Genomic DNA, 17013 nt, shown 5'->3' with positions numbered 1-17013 from the left:
AAAAAAAAAAAAAAAAAAAAAAAAAAACTACCTGAGACTGGATAATTTATAAAGAAAAGAGCTTTAATTGGCTCATGGTTCCTCAGGCTGTACAGGAAACATGGCTGTGGAGGCCTCAGAAAACTTACGGTCATGGCGGAAGGCAAAGGGGAAGCAGGCGTGTTTTTTGTGGCCAGAGCAGGAGTTAGAGTGGGAGCAGGGAGGTGCTACACACTTTTAAGCAGCCAGATCTTGTGAGAACTCTATCACGAGAGTAGTACTAGGGGGATGGTGCTAAACCATTAAAAACCACCCGCATGATCCAATCACCTCCCACCAGGCCCCACCTTCAACATCTGGGATTACAATTGAATATGAGATTTGGGTGGGAACACAGAACCAAACCATATCAAGATGCAACAAGATTGGTCAGCATCATTGACTGAAGATGGGTAATGGATTCTTCGGGGTTCAATAAACCATTCTCTCTACTTTTGTGTATGTTTGAACTTTTCTATAATAAAAAGGTAATCAAAATTTTATCATAGACCTACTCTTTTCTCTCCCGTTTCATTTTTTCTGGGGTGATTACAGCTTTGTTTCACTTGCCCTCTTTATGCCTTTACCCACAGGATACAGAAGCTGGTCAAAGAGGAAGGTTGAGAGAATTTTCTTAGAGCTTTCAGAAGTCAACGCTCTTATTTGAAAATCTTTGGCTACTTCTGTCCCCTTTTCAGATGGCAGCAGGCAGATGGTCCAGAGAGCACCAAACAATTTGCCATTACCACCTAAAATAGCAGAACCAATGCTCTGATCCTCGGGAGGGATCACAATACCTGTGACCACTAGCCCCAGCATGTAGTATTTGCAGATTCATATTCATTCTCTGCAGCCACCTCCTTCCATCTCTCCAGCCATGCATCTTGAGATGGGTGTTAGGCAGTGCCTGCTCCATGCCAGGCTCTGTGCTGGTGCTGGCTGTGTGAAGACTGTCAGCGCAGGAGGCCCCTCGTGGGAGACCTGCGATCCGGATAGAAGTAACTCCAGGAGGTACGGGCTGAAAGTGACCCCAGGAGGACGTTCTGTCATTAAGAAAGTAAGGGACAGAGGAAGGTTTAAGCCAAGGAGAGGCTCTTCTAAGTCCACTCTAACTGCACCTCTTTGACTCCTGGGAAACTGCACGGGCCACTAGAGGATGTTTTCATCTGCAGTGTCTGATCAGCCTGTTCTGCCCCTCATTGGGGGCACCCCTGAGGGGAAGGGCCTGGGGGTGCCATCTGTGATAACCAAGGTGCAGAAGGGACCAAGAGCTTGTGGAACGCCTCTGGCCCTGACATTGGCCTGACCTGCTCCTGCCCCCATGCGCCTGAGCCCCACCCTCATAGTCACTCTGCCGTGGGTAATCTGCAAAACCTCAGCCGCTCCCTGTGCCAAGACCATCCTCCTCCCACGTCGGCCTTTCCTGGATCTGGGCTGGAAGGAATAACCAGGAGGATATGAAGTTCCAGAAGAGCAGAAGAAAACTGGAACCTTGGGGACTCTTTTTACAACAGAAAGCTCCCCATCCAATTCCCATGGGGAATTTTATTTTTATGTTCTGAAGAGTTGCCAGATACATTTATCCCAGTTTGGGGACACATTATTTAGCCATTGTCCATTCTAATGTGGCAGTGCAAGCCACAGATTTTGGAGGGACCTGGGGTGTGGCTTCCCCAGTGATGGCAGATCTCATGACATGGTCTTGGTCCTGATGGCTCCCACCAGCTTTCCCAAGCTCTGCTGCTCCCTTGGTGCCTGTGTGAAGGCAGTGCTGTGACAGGTCCTTTCAGGGACCAGCCATCCCAATTGGCTTTCCCTTGATGATACAGTAGCCGGAAACATTTGTGTGGCCCAAGGTGGGCAGGCAGGAAGAAGACCGGCTTGGTGGGATCCACATTAAGGTCTATCAGCTCCAAGTGAGCCTTCTACCCCAAGTGACAGCCGACCCTGGCTGAAGGACCGGTAGTCTCTAGCCACACGGTGGGGTGGGAGGAGACATCCTGGACAGCAACTTTCTTCTTGGCAGCCTTGGCTTCTATCCTTGTTTGGCCTTGGTCTGAACAAGGTCCAGTTTAAGCAGCTGAGGTGCTGGAGGCCAGTGCGAGTCTTGGGTGATCTGGTTATTTGTAGGTGGCACTTTCAGGTGCTTTATAAAGGGCCGATCTCTACAGCTTCAGTTTGACGTAAGGGACCATTTGCCAAAGTTGTGGTGCCTTTTCTGGTGGACATCCTGCCCAGTGCTGAGTTCCTGGGCCTTTTGTTGAATGGGGGATTGGCTGACTTCTAAAACCTCTGACTTATTCACGAGCACAGATGAAGGAGTCACTGCCTTCTCTTTGACATTCTTTCACTTTGCATCTCCATATGACAAGAGGTGAGGTCCCTCCCTCACTTGAACATTTTATATCTCTTTTCTGTGTACTAGCACTGACCTCTCTCCCTGAAACTGCAGGCAGCTCCTCCTTCATTCTCACCTTTATTCTGTGTTTTTCCCAGCCCAACCCTCTATCTCAACAATAACAGATACTCAGCCACGCCACTTAGAGCATTCATACTATGCTAGTCCAGCTAGATCACATCTCTGGACCTGAGTTTCCCATCTGTCAAATGAGATACATGATGCTTTTTAACATTTGTATGGCTCTTATTGCATGATTTAGCTGGGCGTGGTGGTTCATGCCTGTAATCCCTGCACTTTGAGAGGCCAAGGCAGGAGGATTGCTTGAGCCCAGGAGTTCAAGACCAGTCCTGGCAACATAGCTAGACCTTGTCTTTTGTAAAAACTGAAAAAATTAGCCTGATGTGGTGATGAGCCCCTGTAGTCCCAACTGCTTGGGAGGCTGAAGTGGGAGAATCACTTGAGCCTGGGAGGTTGCGGCTTTCAGTGAGCTGTGATTGTGCCACTGCATTCCAGCCTGAGTGACAGAGCAGGACCTCGTTTCTTTAAAAAAAATTTTAAAAGGTGCATGATTCCTTGCAAATTCCATAGAAAAAATCAAGGATAAAAGCAGTTGATTAAATTTAATAAAACTCATTATCAAAAGTTTACATAGACTGAGGGTTTTAGCCTTGGTCTTAAAAAAATCAGCTTTAGTTTTGAGATATAACTCACATTCCATAAAATTCACTCTGCTTGATACATTTTTATTTAAAGGATGAATTTTGCATCATCTTTAGGAAGATGCTCCTGACTTGCCTTTTGTGCTTGTGATTTTTTTAAACAAAAATCATTTATTATTTATTTATTTTGGTTATCGTGTGTCCATTCTGGGTTTAGGAAAGAGCTTTGGTTGGGAATGGGGGGCTGAGGTTGGTCCTGTCCTGGCATAGCCACCGTCTAATGATCTCAGGGAAGGATGGAGCCCTGGCTGCCTACTATTCTCAGCTGTGAAGCCTGACTCCCAGCTTATGCCACCCTCCTCACAGATTTACTTTGAGCATCAGCTGATGCCTGTGCATGAGGTGTTGAAGGGGGCACAGGGCATGGAAAGCATGGAAAGGAACTTGGAGTTAAAATACCTGATGTTAGGTCCTGATTCTTTTCACTATCTGTGCGACCTTGAAGTGTTCCTTAACCCAACACAACTCCAAAAGTCACCAACTGCACGGAACACAAGGTGGCTGGTGACCCTGGAGCTGTGCAGAGCAGAGACCCTGCCTCAACCTCTCTGGCTCTAAGTTTCCATAGATAGAAAAGGTGGAGGCTGCAGTCAATGATCTTCAAGTCTCTCCAAGTTTACAGTGCATTCCTGCCTTCCTTCCTTCCCTCCTTCCATCCCTCTCTCCTTTTCTTTCTTACACATTTTATTTTATTTTTTTAATTCAGGCAGAGGTGGGTATTAACAAATGCTGCTTGTCTCCAGCACATGGATGTGAACACCAGGCTCCTTCCTTCCCCAGTTCGATGGACCACTCAGTGTTCTCTGGGCCAGTCGGCCCTACCCAGTTTAGCATTATACTCACACTCATCCATTGGATTATACCTTTTATCTTCCCCACACAAGGCACTTCTTCCCTTTTCGTGGACCAGGCAATGAATGACCCAGGTCAGAGCTGCTTCCCTCTGGTGTTTGCAAGGCCATCTCTGATCTGATGGTGATCTCTCTGACTTTGCTAGAAACCCGGGAAGGCTGTGGCTGCCATCATCCAGGACATCCATTCCCAGAGGGAGAGGGACATGTTCCGGGAAGCAGACAGGTGAGGCCCCAAGCCCTAAGTCTCCAGGCAGGTTCTGGGTAGTGGGAACACACTCCTGTTTCTCATTCTTAGGGGCATTTGAGTCATGCTGTGCCCTGCTCTTGCCCCTACCCCATCCATCTGCTTTTCTGGGTCCCACCTTTCCATGTTCCCTGTGAGAAACACCAGTCCAGAAGTCTAAACTGGCTTCTGTTTAGAACCAGCTCTTGGTTTTTCATGAGTTGAATGTAAGTGTAGGAAGTGGAATGTAGATGGTTTTAAAAAATCAGTTATTTGAACAGTCACTTTCTCTGAACATTGAATATATTCAGTTTTCCAACCCATTTCTTCCAACCGAAGTTTGTGATCAGGCCAAGCTGGGGCTACAAGTTGACCACTGTCACTCCCCTACAAAGACAGTTCCTGCAGAGAACCAAGGTAGAAAACTGCAGGAGCAGGCACCTGGCTGGCACATCTGGGATTCTTGCTGCAGTGGCCGTAGGTGGTGCTGTCACTTCCCCGTAGAGGACACAAGCCAGGCTGTTTCCCCCATGATGGTCAAGGCAGCCTGGTCCTAGCGAGATGCACCTCGGTGTCCCCTGGTCAGTGAGGGCTGCGTGGTTTTCCTGTATTTGGGAACTTAATGAGAAAATGCCCATCCTTTTAGAGTATCGGATATATGACTCAGTTGACCTGCTTAATAACCAAACAGTCTTCAAAGTATCTGTGTATATGTGTGTGTATATCTTTGTATGTAACTGTTCAGGCTTGCTATCTTTATTTATTAGTTTGTCTGTTTTTTAAAAAAATTATGATTATTTGGGTTTTTAAAAGACGTGTAAAGTCACATCTTGCCACCTGCAATTCTGCAGCAGAGTGGAGGGAGTTTAGGAAGTCTTGCTCTGAACCTTACACAGGTTGGGGTCCTTGTCTGGGTTTCAGTTTCTTCATCTCAAATGTGTAGGTTGGAGTTGTAGAGTCTCTTCCAACCCTAAAATACCTTCCTAATTCTTTTTTTTTTAACCTCTGAGCCTACCCTCCCCAATAATTAGCATCCCTTTTCCAAGCATAAATTGAGCTGAGAAATAAATGAGAAAAGTGGAGGCTAAGAGGTTGGCTTTATTCTGATACAGCCCAAATGTAGAAGTGACTTCAAGTCTTCTGGCTAAGAGCCCGGCTAACAGCACCCAGGGTTAGGCAGCCTTACCCACTAGGCTGGACTAGGGCACCCTTGCCCCCCAGTGCCCAACCCGCACACCCCCAGGAGGAGAGTCAGAGGTCCACTCCCTGAGCATAGCTCCCTTCCAAGAGAAGGCAAGCTGGAGCCAAGCCAAAGCAACCCAGTTCTTCTTCCTAGTTCCCAGGAGCAGGATGAGTAAAGGGATAGAGAGTGGCCAGTGCTGTGCTTAGAAGTCCTCAGCACAGAAGCCAGAAGGGAGGAAAAGGCTTTCTCCCGAACCACTCTATGTGGTTGTATAGAGCTGGGAGTTAAGAGTGTACACAGTATATCTAAGAGAGAGACTGTATCTGTGTGTGGGTGGTGTGGGATGGGAGGCGTGAAGATTCTAAATCCTGCTCCTTGGTTCCTCACAGATATGGCCCAGAAAGGCCGCGGTCTCGTAGTCCAGTGAGCCGGTCACTCTCCCCGAGGTCCCACACTCCCAGCTTCACCTCCTGCAGCTCTTCCCACAGCCCTCCGGGCCCCTCCCGGGCTGACTGGGGCAATAGCCGGGACTCCTGGGAGCACTCTCCCTATGCCAGGAGGGAGGAAGAGCGAGACCCAGCTCCCTGGAGGGAGAACGGGGATGACAAGAGGGACAGGATGGACCCCTGGGCACATGACCGCAAACACCACCCCCGGCAACTGGACAAGGCTGAGTTGGACGAGCGACCAGAAGGAGGGAGGTCCCACCGAGAGAAGTACCTGAGGTCTGGATCTCCCAACCCGCCCCACTCTGTGTCCAGCTACAAAAGCCGCGAAGATGGCTACTACCGGAAAGAGCCCAAAGTCAAGTTGGACAAGTATCTGAAGCAGCAGCAGGATGGCCCTGGGAGGTCCAGGAGGAAGGACGAGGCCAGGCTGCGGGAAAGCAGACACCCCCATCCCGAAGACTCAGGCAAGGAAGATGGACTGGGGCCAAAGGTCACTAGGGCCCCTGAGGGTGCCAAGTCCAAGCAGAATGAGAAAAATAAAACCAAGAGACCTGACAGAGACCAAGAAGGAGCTGATGATAGGAAAGAAAACACAGTGGCAGAGAATGAGGTAATGATCAATCTCTTCCCCAGCTAAGGTGAGGCAGGCCCTGAAGGAGAATAATCATAATAATGTAATGAGGATGAACGTTTATTGAATGAATGAACATTTACTGGCTATTTACTATGTGCTAGGCACTGTGCGAGACACTTTATCTCAGTGAACTCATTTAATCCTCACAGGTTTTGAGTACCAACCTTTGAGCTTGTTACTATTGTTACTGCAGATGAGGAAACTGAGGCACAGAGAGCTTACGTTATTTGTCCAAGAACGCACAGTGAGGAAATGGCAGACCCAGAATTATACCTAGGAGATCTGGCCCCAAATCCCACGGCACCTGTTACCTTTACTAGAAGTTAAGGCGGGACATGATGGAAAGACCTGTAGTCCTGTTTGTCCAGTAGGGAGTGGCCCTGAAGTGTTTATATGCAAAGAGCCTCCCAAGGGAGATTAGATCTTTGGTTCATTCTGTCCTCCCTCCTGCTAAAAGCATTTACCAATCCTAGAGCTCTGATGAGAGGTGGTGAAAGAGAAGCCGCCGCCACCCACTAAATTAAACTGGGTGCCCAGAGCTGTCCACAGTGTTTTACCTCCACTCTAATAAAAATGCACGGCAACCGGGCATAGTGGCTCATGCCTATAATCCCGGCACTTTGGGAGGCCGAGGCAGGCAGATCACCTGAGGTCGGGAGTTTGAGACTAGCCTGGCCAATATGGTGAAACCCCGTCTCTACTAAAAGTATAAAAATTGTCCAGGCAAGGTGATGCACCCCTGTAGTCCCAGCTAATCAGGAGGCTGAGGCAGAAGAATCACTTGAACCCAGGAGGCGGGGGTTGCAGTGAGCCGAGATGATGCCATTGCACTCCAGCCTGGATGACAAGAACAAAACTCTGTTTCAAAAAAAAAATGCATGGCAATTGGCTGGCACCTTCATTCCAGCATCTGAAAGGTCTGAGGGCTTGCAGCAGTGCTTCAGTTCACACAGGGGCATCACAAGGAGGGTTCTGGTTACCAGGTTTATATTCCAACTTGACTTACACTTCCTTCTTGCCAGAGTCTTCTATATTTAAGTAGGGGTAGGACAAGTGAGGTTTGGCAATATGCATAAGAAGCCTAATTTTTAAAATCCTCCACACATATCTTCTAGTCATTCTGACCTGGGAGTTGGTGACAATACTAAGTGCAAATAAGGAGCCCAAATCTCAACTCCATGAACACCGAAGAGTTACCCTTTTGGATGCTACTTCAGCATTTGTTCCCACATGTATAGATGGAGTGCCACTTTGCAAGGTGGTGTGCTAGGTATAGGCGAGCCAGGTGAATAGGACATAGTCCATGTTATAGCAGATACTGAAGTCCAATGGTGGAAACAGACCTATTAATATCAAAATAATTTGTATACAATGGGACTCATGCCAGCATTTACAGCGAATGAGCTGCTCTGTAGGCAATTAACAACTCTGCGCAGGAACAGGAAAAGAGCTGCTCAGAGAGGGTCGTATTTGAGCTGAGTATTAAAAGTAGAAAAAAGCAGTTTGGGTTTTTTTTTTTTTTTTTTTGAGATGGAGTCTCGCTCTGTTGCCCAGGCTGCAGTGCAGTGGTACAATCTCAGCTCACTGCAACCTCTGCCTCCCAGGTTCAAGTGATTCTCCTGCCTCAGCCTCCTTAGTATTTGGGATTACAGGTGTGCACCACCACACCTGTAATTTTTATATTTTTAGTAGAGACAGGGTTTCACCATGTTGGTCAGGCTGGTCTCGAACTCCTGACCTCGTGATCTTCCTGCCTCGGCCTCCCAAAGTGCTGGATTACAGGCGTGAGCCACCATGCCCCGCCAGGGTTCTTGATAGAAGCAGAAGCAAGGGCAAAAGTGAAAAAGAAAGACTGTTTTGAAAAACCTGGAGATACTTGGCATGGCTGCATCTTTAGGACATATTAGGGATAATGTTTTAAAAGAGTGAAATCATGACTGATGCAAATATATAATGAATACATGTCAAAGGTTTTATTCAACTTATTAATTAATGAGGGCATCATAAGACGCAAAAACCAACTTGAAAGAGAATCCAAAGAGCAGGCAACATATACAGGCAATCAGGAATGCTAAAATGAATTTGCTAATAGGTGTAAAAGTGGCCCCTTCCACAGCAGGCAGGGAATCAGTTGCATCTCCAGCAGAGACAATTCTTGTGTATCTCTAGGAACAAGAATCATTTGTATTAGGATCTGATTTCTGCAACTTATATGGTTGTAAAATAGCTCAGTTCGAGACAATGAAAGGTGCAGACTTCTATAGAATCAGATGCCCTGAAGGGATGTGCTAGACAAATGCCCAGCATTCCAGTGAAAGGACACCCAGTAGTCTTTTTTTGCCCATTACAAAGTCTGCCACAATTTTTCCTAACTGACATGACAGGCGGAAGCACAGGAGATGAGATTAGGGAAGAGGGTGAGGTGGACTCATGGAAGACATTGTGTGCCTCACCAAGGACTTGAACTGCATCCCAAGGACCTGGTGAACCAGTGGCTATTTTTAAAAATATATCTGCTTGGAAGGGTCCCAGTTGCTGGTGATGGATGATGGGCAGAGAGCAAGAGTTGGCAGGGGCTCAAAGAAAGCCTGGGCTTCATGTGGATACCACCAGCCTGCCAACCCTCTCTCCCCCTAGGCTGAGAGGTGGAACTGCTCCCTGCACTTCTACTCACACTCCTGAGACTCTGCTCTGACGACCCCATTTCTCCTACTGTTTTACCACCCTGCTGTCATCGGTTTGTAGAACATTGCTCATTTAAGGTGACACTATGTGTCAGTCAAAGAGCCCAGATGGAAAAAGAGTCTCAGAAAGCCCCAAGAGTTTCCCCACAGTTCTGTCCCTCAAGTTGGTTCTGCCTTTTACAGCCTTGGAGTGGGGTCAGTAGGGACTTACTGGGGCCCCTCACAGATTGTTTCTTTAGGTTTGGAGCCAGGCAGTCCAACACTGTGTTGGAATGACAGCAGAACAGAGAGTATTTTGCACTGTCCTCAAACTCTGTATGATGAACTTGAGAAAAGCCCAGACCCCACAGGGCTGCCCCAGGAGTCAGATAACAGATGGCTTTGGAATGAACTTTGGAATGAAGGCAGCAGGGCTTGCTGTTCTTCCAGTGCACCAGGCATCTCCCGCCCTCAGCGCCTTTACAGGTGTTGCTGCTGCCAAGGAGTCACAAGTCTTCCTGGCTTGCTCCTCACCTCCTTTGTCTTTACTCATGGCCACATTCTCTATTCTCCCTGGCCACTGCATACAATTTCAACACCCCAACCTGCTCCTCTCCCGCCCACCACTGCAGACCATCTCAACACCACAACCCATTCCTCTCCCTCCCCACCAGTGCAGACCATTTCAACACCCCAACCCACTCCCTTCCCTCCCACTGCTGCAGACCATCTCAACACCCCAACCCACTCTTCTCCCTCCCCACCACTGCAGACCATCTCAACACCCAACCCATTCCTCTCCCTCCCCACCGCTGCAGACCATCTCAACACCACAACCTGCTCCCCTCCCTCCCACCACTGCAGACCATCTCAACACCCCAACCTACTCTTCTCCCTCCCCACCACTGCAGACCATCTCAACACCCCAACCCATTCCTCTCCCTCCCTACCACTGCAGACCATCTCAACACCACAACCCCCCCCCCCACCTCCCTGCTTTCCTGTTTTTGGTGGCATTTACCACCTTCAAACGTATCACTTAAAGTCTTTATTTTACTTAGCGTCTATTGTCACCCCCAGCTCCCAGGTGTAACCTTCACAAGGCAGGGAGTTTTGTCTGTTGTGTTCACTGCTGTGTTCCCAGTCCCTAGAGGAGGGCTTAGCACAGAGCGGGTGTCCAGTGGGTATCTGTTGAAGGTATGAAGGATGGAACCCAGACTCTGGAGGCAAAGGCCTGGCTTCTGAGAACCAGGTCACACCCTGTTTTCTTCTGCCTCAGTTTTCTTGTTTGTAAAATGGGTGTGATCACAAGGCTGTTGTACTACTTTAAAGAGCTCACACTCATTAAAAAATCCTGAGCTCTCTGGAGAAAGTGCCCATGGTTGAGAAGCCAGTGTGCGTGCTGCTCTATGGTGATGGGTGGCCACATCCGTACCTGAGACCCAATTCTGTCCATGGGACCATAAAGAGGAGGAAATAAATCAAGTCACAGATAAGGAAAACATGGGGAAGAAACACGGCTACATCCTACTGGGAGGGGGGTTTGAGAGTGGCAAGCCCAGGTGCCTAGGGAAGGGAAGCCAGGCTAATGACAATTGGAGCCAGGCCAGCGTGATGGGACCATGGTTGACTGAGGAAGCGGTGCCATCTATGAGGCTGGAGCCACTGCTCAGCTCCATTCTAGGCTGCCATACAGGAATGCATGCCATGCTGTCAAATCTCCCTTTTCTTAGAGCAAGATAAATGCCCAGTATAAACCAAAACATAGGGCTGGATGCCATCTAGAAGCCCCAGAGTGTAACCCCTGGTATAACCAATCCATAACAGGAGAAGATTTTTAAAACCCTTATGCTCGCTTCAGAGCCTAGATAAGACCAACCATGTGGAAAGACAGGTGAGAACTTGTTATTCACCACACCCCCTTCTACCAATTTCATTCTTTTATTGACCAATATTCATGGAGCACCTGGCGCTGGGACCATAGTTAGTGACACTGAAATGACCCCTGGGCTTGCGGAGCTCATAGTCCAGTGAGAGAAATGCTAATCCAATGATTTCTCAAATGAACAGAAGAGCTTGACTATTAAGTGCTAAGAAGGAGATGAAGGTACACAATGCTGAGTGCCTGTGATAAATCCGAGCCTTCTCAGGGTTAGGCTGTGACTATTGAGATTTGGAGGCATGGTGAGTATTGACTGGGTGAAAAGAAAGTGAAAAGACAGAGGGAGCAGCGTGCACAGGGGCCTCCAGCAGCTCCAGGGCTCCAGCATTGCCATAGCAGAGAGCTGGCATTAGAGTAATGGGAGGTGAGGCCGACTTATCAACAGGGCCTACACTATGCAGGGCCTTGTAGGCAGGTTGAAGATTTTTGCCTTTATCCTAAGTACCAGGGGAAGCAAATGAAGTATTTAAGCAAGAAAATACAGTGAGGAGGCTGGACTCTGTGGCTCATGCCTGTAATCCCAGCACTTTGTGAGGCCAAGGCAGGCAGATCACTTGAGGTCAGGAGTTCGAGACTAGCCTTGCCAACATGGTGAAACCCCGTCTCTGCTAAAAATAAAAATAAAATAAAATAAAATTAGCCAGGTGTGGTGGCGGGGAGGCTGAGGCAGCAGAATTCCTTGAACCCAGGAGGCAGAGGTTGCGGTGAGCCGAGATTGTGCCATTGCACTCCCACCTGGGCAACAAGAGGAAAACTCCATCTTAAAAAAAAAAAAAAAAAAAGACAATATCGTGAGGATGTGATTTTTGCATTTTGGAATGATCATTCTTGATTGCCTTGGCAAGAATAGATTTTGGGGGAGGGTACAGAGCAGAAGTGGGAGACCAGTTTGGAAGTGGTTCAGTAGCCCAGGCCCTGTGGTGGCAGAGCCCTGCTTGCAAGAGTTGGCGTTTCAGTCTCAGTCTGTGAGCTGGTGTGGGCAGCCGGGGCACCCGTTGCACCCATCTGTTCCCCTTGAGCTGCTGCCTTCTCCTGGAAGTGATCCCAGAGCAAAGGGAAGCTCTGAAAGGTTGTTTCCTTTGCCTGCAGGGAGGAAGAGCAGGGGTCTGCTTGGTGGAGGGCTTTCAGCCCGGCTGGCAAGACTGTCCCTGCCTCTCCCAACTTGAACTGAAGGGGGTTCCTTTACTGTGTTGATCTGGGAGTGCGGCTGCAGGAGCTGCTTGGGAAGGGTAAGAATTATTCATTTTGACAAGAGAGGGCCATGCATAGTTGATTCGGGAGATAAAAATAAAGTCACCTGTTGGTAGAAGCTATAATAGCTAAAAAGGTATTTGTAGCTGCTTTACACTCAGGCTAGTGCAGTAGACTTCAGCAAAGCTTTTGGTGGAATCTTCACAGCAAACACTGGAAACAGAAAGGACTTGAGGATTTGAACCATGTGTCCCTGTCTGGTAATAACTGGTGAAACCAGTCAGCCCTGAGCTTCTGCTCCAGCTGGCTCCTAGTCAGCTCAAGGAGGTATGTCTGATTGTAAGAAATCAGAACTAGAGTGGTTTACTTCAAACCAACCTCAGCCAAGAATGTCCTAGAACTGCAACTTGCCCCTCAGAAAACCCAGAAGTAGTCATTGATTTGGTGGCCAAAGTTTAAGTCATGGGAGAATATCCCCCAGAAACTTCTAATGTAGGGGTTGGCAAAGTTTTCTACAAAGGACCAGATAGTAAATATTTTAGCCTATGTGGGCCAAGAGGCAAAATTGCAGATTTTATGTAGGCACTTCTATAATCACTTAAAATGTAATTAAGTGAACATGTACAATTCATTCTTAGCTCACAAGCTATACAAAAACAGGCTGCAGGTCAGATTTGGCCTGCAGACTATAGTTTGCTGATCCCCTGTCTTAAAGGTTGGTTAGAGGCCCTAATTCTCAAACCAAACACCTGCTTTCAATTGTTTAGTTTCACAGACATGGGCACTACTGTGAGGGCCCTGATTGGGGGAAAGGAATACAAGGAAGGAAGAAAGGGAGTGCTAGTTTGGGCTGTCACTCTAGGACAGAGAGCAAAAGAAAGGTGCGAGGGCACTCTGACTGGGTGACAACGCCCTTTCTACCTGTAAGTGTCCTGAATGATTTAACCCCAGGGTCTTGGCTGGCCCAGATCAGTTCAAGTTTAGCTACTTCTACTCTGCAAAAAACACCCAGTTTGTCAGGGATTTCTGCCCCCTAAAGACATCAGGCCAGGCTTCAAGACATTTCTCTGCCTCCATTTGTCTGTGTGACTGGGAGCAAATTACTTAACCTCTCTGAATCTCAGTTTTCTGATCTCTAAAATGAAGATGCTAATAGCAGCCGCCTCCGAAGGATTCCGGGAGGATAAAGAAAATGCTGTATGTGAAACCCCTCTGAGAGCTGGGACCTGCATTCAATATCATTCTTTTTTTCTTCTCCCTGTCACTGCTCACTGTTGATTTGGTTTGCTCTGTCTTTCCTTTGGTAAGGCTGGAAAAGAGGAACAGGAGGGCGTGGAAGAAAGCCCTCAATCAGTGGGCAGACAAGAGAAAGAAGCAGAGTTCTCTGATCCAGAAAACACAAGGACAAAGAAGGTAAAGTTTATTTCAGATTCTGCACTTCTGCCATGAGGGACTGAGTCACAGGAGTCCCCCTGTTGCCTGGTGATGTCCTGCTAGGTGGAATATGGCTGAGACCCCACCATTAGTTGCATGAATGAACCAGTCCTCCTAGCACTACTTTGGAGGAGTGGCTGTGCCTGGAATCTTCAGATAGTTTTTATTGAAGCGATCTTTACCCACATGTCTGAGCTCTGCTCACTCTCCAACAACTTGGCTGTGTTCCCATGAGAAAATATGTGCCCCAAAAAAGACTCAGGCTTCAGAGCCAGGCTCCCAAAATAGACAAGTCCCTTGGCGGGGATGGGGCGAGAAGCTGCTTTGGGCACTCAAGCTGGGGCCCTGACTTCAGCAGGCCCAGACCCTAGGATTAACAAGACATCTACTGTGCTTGTACAGATTGTTTTACTTAATTAAAATGAAAAATCCGGTTACAGTTCTCCCGGGCTGGGGCTGCCACAACAAAAAGAAATGTCCTTGGAATGGGGCCATCTTCGTGCCTTTCCAGTCAGGAGAGGCAAGAGAGATGAGTATCGCTGGCAGGAAAGCTGATCTCCTAAATCTTTCTGTGGAGTCAGGAGTCCATGGGCTGCTGCAGATGCCAAGGGGAAAGTTCTAGAAGGGGCCAAGTAGGAGCTTTGACTGTGGAAGTGTATGTATCGCTGCTGGGAGAGGGTGCTTGGGGGAATTTTGTGAGGGGCTTTGGTGCAGTTACATTTGGTGGTGACCCAGATGCAAGAAAGATGTTCCAGTAAGTATTTAGAGTTTATAACTTAGTTATTCATGCATTCAAAAACTGTATATTGAGCACCTGTTATCTACTAGGGCTTGAAATTCTTTGTGTCACTTTAAATACGGTGGATTAAGCATTAAGGACTTATTCCAAACTTTGAGCATCACCCTAAGGATGAGTTGGTGCTGTTGGACTTGAGTGGTTCGCAGTAATTGTACCAGGTAGAGGTGAGAATGCTCAGGTTCTTCCTGATTGGAGGGGTCCTCATGGCCAAGTCTTGTGCCTTCCAGTTGAATGCTCTCAACCACCCTCTGACCTCCTTCTGCAATTTTGTACAGGAGCAAGATTGGGAGAGTGGAAGTGAGGCAGAGGGGGAGAGCTGGTATCCCACTAACATGGAGGAGCTGGTGACAGTGGACGAGGTTGGGGAAGAAGAAGATTTTATCATGGAACCAGACATCCCAGAGCTGGAAGAAATTGTGCCCATTGACCAGAAAGACAAAATCTGCCCAGAAACATGTTCATGTGTGACAACCACCTCAGACCTAGACCTGGCCCATGATTTCCCCAAGGAGGGAGTCGAGGCCGTAGGGAATGGGGCTGCAGAAGTCAGCCTCAAGTCACCCAGAGAACTGCCCTCTGCTTCCACAATCTGTCCCAGTGACATGGACGTGGAAATGCCTGGCCTAAATCTGGATGCTGAGCGGAAGCCAGCTGAAAGTGAGACAGGCCTCTCCCTGGAGGATTCAGATTGCTACGAGAAGGAGGTAAAGGGAGTGGAGAGCTCAGATGTTCATCCAGCCCCTACAGTCCAGCAAATGTCTTCCCCTAAGCCAGCAGAGGAGAGGGCCCGGCAGCCAAGCCCATTTGTCGATGATTGCAAGACCAGGGGGATCCCCGAAGATGGGGCTTGCGAAGGCAGCCCCCTGGAGGAGAAAACCAGCCTCCCCATCGAAACCGACCTCCAAAGCCAAGCTTGTCAAGGAGTGTTGACCCCGGGTAACTACCTCCCCTTTCCTCATGGGTGGTCGGGTTGATTGGACCCCTGCTCACCTGATAAAGTATGAGCATGTGCAGGCTGGAATGAACATAAGTAAGGTTTCAACTAGCATTAAAGTGGGTGCAGAAAGTGATTTAGTAACAGAGGCAAGCCTCTAAAAGCCTGGCTAAACTGTTAGCGATTTTAGGCAAGTAGTGTAAAGGAAGTCAGATAGGAGGCTGCCTGTTTTCTGACAGGCAAACTCAGGGCAGACTTCTCTGCATTTACAGGAGCCCAGATGGACTTGGATAACTAAAATTAGATTGAATTATCAGCAAAAGGAGATCAGGAGAAGCCTCCTGCCTGCACAGCAGAGGGCCACCCAGGCTGTTATTTGTGTGATGGGGGCAGGAATAGGGAAGGCAAGACAAGCGTGGAAGGGGAAGGAACATGGGATCCCTAAAGGGTACAGCTGTTCCCCTTCTTACTACCCCAGACCCATGTTTTGCTAGGGTCTGACGGTGATACAAGACTTGTTTTAGGATCTTCTCTTACTCCATTGGAGGTGACGTTTTGTGCCTATGCCCAGCACTGTGACATCATGAAAGAGTTTAAAATAGGCTAAGCCCTGTCTTCTCTGCCAAGTGGAACCTCAGATCCATCAAGGGGTTTGGGGGAAGGGAGGGAGAGTAGCCTTTAAGATTCTCACTGTGAAAATAATTAGGGATTTGCTTTACAGAAAGCCTGCAGCACACCAGGCTTTGAAGTGAGAATCGGGGACAGAAAATACAGAGGAAAGGCTTAAAAATGAACATTTCAACCCAGAGCCCTGTGGGTGGCATGAACTATTAGGTAACTGGGAGGCTTGGGATTTTTTCCATGTCAAGATGACCTGAGCTGTTTTTTACCTGCATGGATCTAAGTTTCCATGGAAACCCCGCCGTGAAATGCCTTCTTGTTGCTAGAGAAACCCTGAGGCCCAGGCTCTGTCTAGAGAAGGCAAGAATAAAGGAGCAGTGAAATCTTCACTTCACTCCAGTCAAACCCCTTTTATTTTGCAGTATAGGTCTCAACATGTGCCAGTGTTAGAGGCTCATTAGCTGACCCAGTGTTTGGGGTTCATATTTAATAACAGCTTGACAAGATTGGGGAGAGAATGGTATTGCCTGTTTTGCTAGCCTCGGTGGACGTCAGCACAATTTTTGCCCGTCAGTAATTCCTCTGCATGCAGAGATGGAATGATACTGAGATGGGAGGCATGGGGGGTGGATCTTCTCAAGTGAAGCCATCAGTAGCCCATCCCCCTGGGCCAAATGCAAAGATTTGCCAAGTTTTATTGTGTGTGGCATTCTTTTGGCAGTGGAAAAAGCTCCTAATGACAGTGCTTTGGTTCTAATTAGCAGCCGTTGCCCTAGCCTCATGTGATTAAGCAGTCCAACGGACAATTCCCAATCATACTATGCAGGGATGGAATTTCAGGGACTCATTGAGGCGTGTTGTATTTCATTTTTTTTTTCTTTTCTTTCCTTTTTTTTTTTTTTTTTTTTTTTTTTTTTTTTTTTTTTTTTTTTTTTTTTTTTTTGCCTT

The 17013-nt window shown here is 47.9% G+C and overlaps 1 protein-coding gene across 1 annotated transcript in view; it reads left to right on the top strand.

Moving 5' to 3' along the window:
- RBM20 (RNA binding motif protein 20) overlaps window positions 1–17013 on the top strand; it is a 76417-nt gene that overhangs the window by 43402 nt on the left and 16002 nt on the right. Inside the window, exons 8-11 of the mRNA XM_017887202.1 lie at window positions 4136–4215; window positions 5788–6457; window positions 13586–13690; window positions 14786–15446. Coding sequence (XP_017742691.1) covers window positions 4136–4215; window positions 5788–6457; window positions 13586–13690; window positions 14786–15446 — 1516 coding nt within the window. The remainder of the gene's footprint in view (window positions 1–4135; window positions 4216–5787; window positions 6458–13585; window positions 13691–14785; window positions 15447–17013) is intronic.

Source organism: Rhinopithecus bieti, unplaced genomic scaffold (assembly GCF_001698545.2).
Source record: "Rhinopithecus bieti isolate Rb0 unplaced genomic scaffold, ASM169854v2 scaffold_13348, whole genome shotgun sequence".
NCBI classification, from domain to species: domain Eukaryota; kingdom Metazoa; phylum Chordata; class Mammalia; order Primates; family Cercopithecidae; genus Rhinopithecus; species Rhinopithecus bieti.
The sequence above is the reverse complement of the archived record's forward strand: the minus strand, read 5'-3'. Positions and strand labels throughout refer to the sequence as shown.